This window comes from Otolemur garnettii, unplaced genomic scaffold (assembly GCF_000181295.1).
Source record: "Otolemur garnettii isolate 467f Iridium unplaced genomic scaffold, OtoGar3 scaffold00023, whole genome shotgun sequence".
Lineage (NCBI taxonomy): Eukaryota > Metazoa > Chordata > Mammalia > Primates > Galagidae > Otolemur > Otolemur garnettii.
In genome coordinates this window covers 11131597-11137244 of record NW_003852418.1, presented here as the reverse complement: position 1 = coordinate 11137244, position 5648 = coordinate 11131597, and the positions used below count along the sequence as shown (strand labels likewise).

Genomic DNA, 5648 nt, shown 5'->3' with positions numbered 1-5648 from the left:
TCCGGGCTGGGGATTCGAACCCGCCACCTTAGGTGTACGTGGCTGGCGCCTTAGCCGGTTGAGCTATAGGCGCTGAGCCTGTAGGCATTTTTAAAGTATGTGATCCTTGGATTAGAAGTGATAGCTGATAATGCTAGCACTTTGAAAGGCTGAGGTATAGGTAAGTGAAAGGCTCAAAGATTTCCCTTAATACACTAATCCTCACCTTTGAGAACCTTTTTATATACTCTTCTCTGGCTACAAGCGTGCTTTTGAGACTCACTGCCTGAGCTGCTTATGTGGCCATCCTGTGACTTGCCTTATACAGGAATGAGGAAAGGGGGATGAACACCACTGTGAAGGCGTCTGGGACATATCACAGTCCTATCTATGCTGAGTTGGTTATTTTGATGTGGGTGAAGGTGAGTCAGTGTTGGCATTTACACTAGATGGGCTGGGCGCACTGGCTCAGGCCTATAATCCTAGCACTCTGGGAGGCTGAGGTAGGTGGATCACCTAAACTCAGACGTTAAGACCAGCTTCAGCAAGAGGAAGACCCCATCTCTACTAAAAGTAGAAAAAACTAGCTGGGCATTGTGGTGCATGCCTGTAGTCCCAGCTACTCAGGAGGCTGAAATAAGAGGATGGCTTGAACTCAAGAGTTTGAAGTTGCTGTGAGCTATGATGCCATGGCACTCTACCCAGGGCAACAGAGTGAGACTCTGTCTCAAAAAAACAAAAATAAAAACACTAGGTGGGCTGTAATGGATCTGAACTTATCTCCTATTGTGTGAGTAAGCCGTTGATGTGTGGTCTGAGCCTCGTCACACTGGCAATGACCTTTCCAGAATAAGCTCTTCCTTAAGTAGGCCAGGCAGGCAGGAAAGATTTCATTTCAAGAGTTCTTTTAGAAATAAAAGTTTTGCTTCTTTTAGGTTGGTACCCAGCCCTTTAATCGAGCCATGCTGTTCAACGTTGGTTTTCAAGAGGCAATGAAAGACCTGAATTGGGACTGTCTCATCTTCCATGATGTGGATCATATACCAGAAAGTGATCGCAACTATTATGGGTGTGGACAGATGCCGAGGCACTTCGCAACTAAATTGGATAAGTATATGTATCTGTGAGTATCATTTCCTCTTAATTAATCAGTTCAAATCTAAAAGGATAGTGAGAAATGTAAAGAGGGTGAAATCTAATTAGGTACAATTCAGGTGTCCATCAGCTGATGAACGGATAAACAGTACTCATACAGGTGGGATACTATTTGGCAATAAAAAAGGAACAAAGTACTGCTGCATACCAAAACCATACGTTAGGTGAAAGGAGCCGGACACCAAAGGTCACATGTCATGTGATTCCATCTATCTGAGATGTCCAAAGTGGCAAATGCAGACAGGTTAGGGATTACCTAGGGCTGGAAGCTTTGTGGGGGAATGGTTGGGGGTGGCAATAAAATGTACTAATACTGATAGTGGTCATGGCTGCACAGCTCAATGATTATACAAAAAACCATTGAATCCTACACTTAAAAATAGACTAGTTGTGTGGGATGTCAGTTCTATCTCAATAAAGCTGTTGTTACAAATCAGTTAGGAATTATTCAATTTGCTACTTTGGTTGAGACATGTCAGAATGAAGATTTAGACAGCCCAGGTCAGGAGCACAGATGCTAGTCCTCAAGCAAGGTGGCCTGTTGGAGGGAAGAAGTCACCCTGTAACACACAGGTGGTGATGCTCTGCGTCTCCTCCCAGGCTTCCTTACACGGAGTTCTTCGGCGGCGTGAGCGGCTTAACGGTGGAACAGTTCCGGAAAATCAATGGCTTTCCTAATGCTTTCTGGGGCTGGGGTGGAGAGGATGATGACCTCTGGAACAGGTATTACCCTTCTTCTTTTTTCTTTTCTTTTTTTTTTTCAGAGATAGGGTCTTACTTTATTGCCCTCGGTAGAGTGCCGTGGCATCACAACTCACAGCAACCTCCAACTCTTGGGCTAAGGCAGTTCTCTTGCCTCAGCCTCCTGAGTAGCTGGGACTACAGGCACCCACCACAATGCCCAGCTATTTTCTTGTTGCAGTTTGTCCAGGGCCGGGTTTGAACCCACCACCCTCGGTATATAGGACCAGCGCCCTATCCACTGAGCCACAGTCACTGCCCTAATAATTTAAAATGCCAATACCTCAGAGTTTTAAATTTGTGAGATAACAACAGTAGAACAAATCTCAAGACGAGGATCAAATGAGATAATGTATATGACGCTCTCCGCCCAATGCAGTAGACACCTCCCTTTCCCACAGCCAAAAATAACTCTAGGGATCGTCCCACTCCCATCTCCAGTTGAGAACTAGTGATGCAAATTAGTTAAGTAAAAGAATGATAGGAAAGATAAATATTTTATTTCCACTTCAGGTTTATACATTTGTCAGCTTTTTGATCCAGGGCTATATATCGCCCTTGCCTTGATCGTGGCTCTGCTGATTGGACTTATCTCTTCTGCTGAACTCAAACTCACAGTATCCTAAACACAGTTTGCAGTTTGTGTTTGAAAGTAGACTGTGGCCGGGCACAGTGCACCTGTGAGGGGTGGGGCGCAGGCTGGGGGGAGTCAGCTCTACTTGAGAGTGGCTTGAAAGGTATCTGCGTGTCAACTCCTTCTACATTTTTATGATTTTCCCTTCAATATTTTATAGTTGTCTCATCCATATCTAATTCACTAGAATTTTTAAAAGATCACTTTCCCCTTACTAGGTCTTTCTAGTCAACGTGTTTTCCGTGGAAACAACTCTTTTGCTGTATTTTGTTAACTTATGTATGGTTTAGGTAAATCATGTGACTATAATGACAGCACAGCTAAACACTTGGGCTCACACGCTGCCGACTCCCAGTGAGCATCGGCACTCCTGCTGGGAGTTGAGCTGTCCAAGCCTATTAGAGAGTAGCCGTTAGACACGGGCACTCAGAGAGCTGTGAGCGTCAATTAGTGTGGGATTGTTTCTAAACGCCCATTCTCTTGTCTTGGACAGAGTACAGAATGCAGGCTATTCTGTGAGCCGGCCAGAGGGCGACACAGGGAAGTACAAGTCCATCCCTCATCACCATCGAGGAGAAGTCCAGTTTCTTGGAAGGTTGGTGCAGTGAGTTTATTTCTCTTACAAGCATCCTCTGAGGCTGAGCATGGTGGCACCCTAGCACTTGGGAAGCCGAGGCTGAGGGTTGCCTGAGCTCATGGGTGCCAGAGCAGCCTGAGCAAGATCGAGACTCTGTCTCTCAAAATAGCCCAGAATTATGCTTGGCGCCTCTAGTCCCAGCTACTCGGGATGCTGAGGCAAGAGGATCGCTTGAACCCAAGAGTTTGAAGTGCTGTGAGCTATGATGCCACAGCACTCTACTGAGGTCAAGAAAGTGAGACTCCGTCTCAAAAAAAAAAAAAAAGATCCTCCGTGCTTTGCACGTCTAAGCGCCTTAGTGAATATCACAACCCCTTAACTCCCCGCACCCTGGCCTGCACCCAAGGTCCTGTTCCGATAGGTCTTGTACAATTACTGTGTGTATTCTAATTTAACTCTGAGGCACACATTCAGGGATGAAATTGGGACACTGGTGAAAATTTCAATAGTAAGCTCTTCTAAGGAAATCTCTTGTTCTGGTTCTTAAGCACAGTAGTCTCCTCTGGAGCCTTTAGGGAATTGTAGGAAAAGCCACCTGGGTGAAGGGCTGATGGGACAAGGCATTTGACACCCTTTTTGTGAGTTCTGATTCTGAACGGCTGTTCCTAGCTGCTGTCTGTGTGGTGGCGGTTGCTATACTACCCTCTTTCTTTTTTTTGTCTTTTGTGAATTGTGGGGAAGACGGTTCTCTAGACCACCAGATCTAATTCCTCAAGTTCCATTTTTATGGGAGTAAAAAGACACTTGAGTACAGACTGTAAACTCTCTCATTTCATTCATTTTTAATGCCTTATGCACGCTGACCTTGGGCAAGTCACTGACCATTACTGAGCCTCGGCGTCCTCGTTTGCTTTGGGGGATGGGGATGGACTTGAAGTGAAGTACCTGGCATGAGGTGGAGGTGTCTATAATAACCACAAGAACAGGGTGCCTGGAGCAGCAGGTGGCTGGCGTGGAGGGCCCCCTGTGCTGCAGAAGTACCGCCCAGGTGTGACGGCTCTGTGAGCCGCCTTGCTCGGTCCTCTGACTGCGAGGAGGTTTGGATCCTTGCTCAGAGGCGTCTCTCTGTTCTCCACCTAAACAGGTATGCTCTGCTGAGGAAGTCAAAAGAACGGCAAGGGCTGGATGGCCTCAACAACCTGAACTACTTTGCAAATATCACATATGACGCCTTGTATAAAAACATAACTGTCAACTTGACACCCGAGCTGGCTCAGGTGAATGAGTACTGAGACAGGGAGAGAATGTACATTTGCTTTACCCACCACCACCAAGAAAGCAGTCTGATGAGACGTCGCGAGTGTCCACACAGAAAGAGAGGAGAAGGGCAGCGTCCAGTGAAGGATCACAGGTCCGCGCACACGCACAAACGCCTTCACTGGACTGGCCTGCTGCACTGAGGGAGTGAGACCGGACTTCCTTCATCAGCACTGGCTTTCTGTTTTCACCAGATGGACGTCTGTCCTGCTGCTCTCTCCCCTGTCTCCTGGCCCCACGTCCTGTCTTAGCCACAATCTCCAGAACCTGTGATGAACTGTGATCTGCCTTGGTCCTGCCGTGGAGCCTGTCCCTACAAATGACTTTTGGAACCTCTTGGCCTCCAGAGCAAAGAGGCAAACCCCCCACAGGGCAGCTGTGTTTTAGGAAGAGCAGATGAAACTCCACACACCATTCTTCTGTATCTCCGGTGTTCTCTTCGGTTTCATTTTTTAAAAAAAAACACAACAAGACATTACCTGCTTTGGGTGGGGACTGAGGGTGGAGGGGAGGGACTTGGGAAAGATAAATAGACATAAATATATAACAATCACTTCTTGAGGAAGTAAATTGTAAATAAGCCATGTAAAATGCCTTTTTTAAATTTAATTTTATAACTGGCTCCAAGTCAGATGAGGATTTATACGTTAGATCACTTACTTGGTTGGCAAATGTAGGAACTCAGTTAAAATGCAATTGAAGAATATCATCTCTCAAATTGCTGTCACTTTAGGAAAGGAGTGGATATAGGGTGTGTCATACACACACACAAAAAGAACAAAATAATCCAATCTCCATCGCCTGCTCCGCAGGTCCTGCTCTGGACTCTCCCTCCAGATTCTCTCCCTCTCTGGGCTATGCGCTCATCCCCACCTCCTGCCAGGCAGGAGGTGGCAGTTCTAGAGCAGGCTGTTCTTCCCGCCCAGAGCAGACCCTGGGGGGGTTTGCTGTGCACACGTCCTGGCTCTCTGGACTTGACTTTTTGTCCTTTCATGGTCAGAAGGATCTGAGAGAGTGGGTGTCGTGTGTGATTGCCCCCTCCCATCTTTCTCTTGTCAACTTGGCCACAGTTCCTGAAAGATGTGCCTAAATTACCCGCTGGTTTCCTGATTCCTTTGTTTCCCTTTTTGGTTTCTGGAGTGATTGTTTGTCAACATTATTAACTAGTAGAAAGAACTAATAAGCAATTGAATTAGGGAGAATCTAGCCAGGGAGCAGGTGACACTTGGGCTTCCTGGGTCAGCT

General features: G+C 46.6%; 1 protein-coding gene across 1 annotated transcript in view; it reads left to right on the top strand.

Moving 5' to 3' along the window:
* The window catches only part of B4GALT5 (beta-1,4-galactosyltransferase 5), a 77487-nt gene extending 72125 nt beyond the window's left edge, over positions 1-5362 (top strand). The window contains exons 6-9 of the mRNA XM_023511964.1: positions 915-1102; positions 1735-1857; positions 3003-3104; positions 4231-5362. Of these exons, the coding sequence (XP_023367732.1) occupies positions 915-1102; positions 1735-1857; positions 3003-3104; positions 4231-4378 (561 nt within the window). The 3' untranslated portion in view covers positions 4379-5362. The remainder of the gene's footprint in view (positions 1-914; positions 1103-1734; positions 1858-3002; positions 3105-4230) is intronic.
* Positions 5363-5648: the final 286 nt, after the last annotated feature.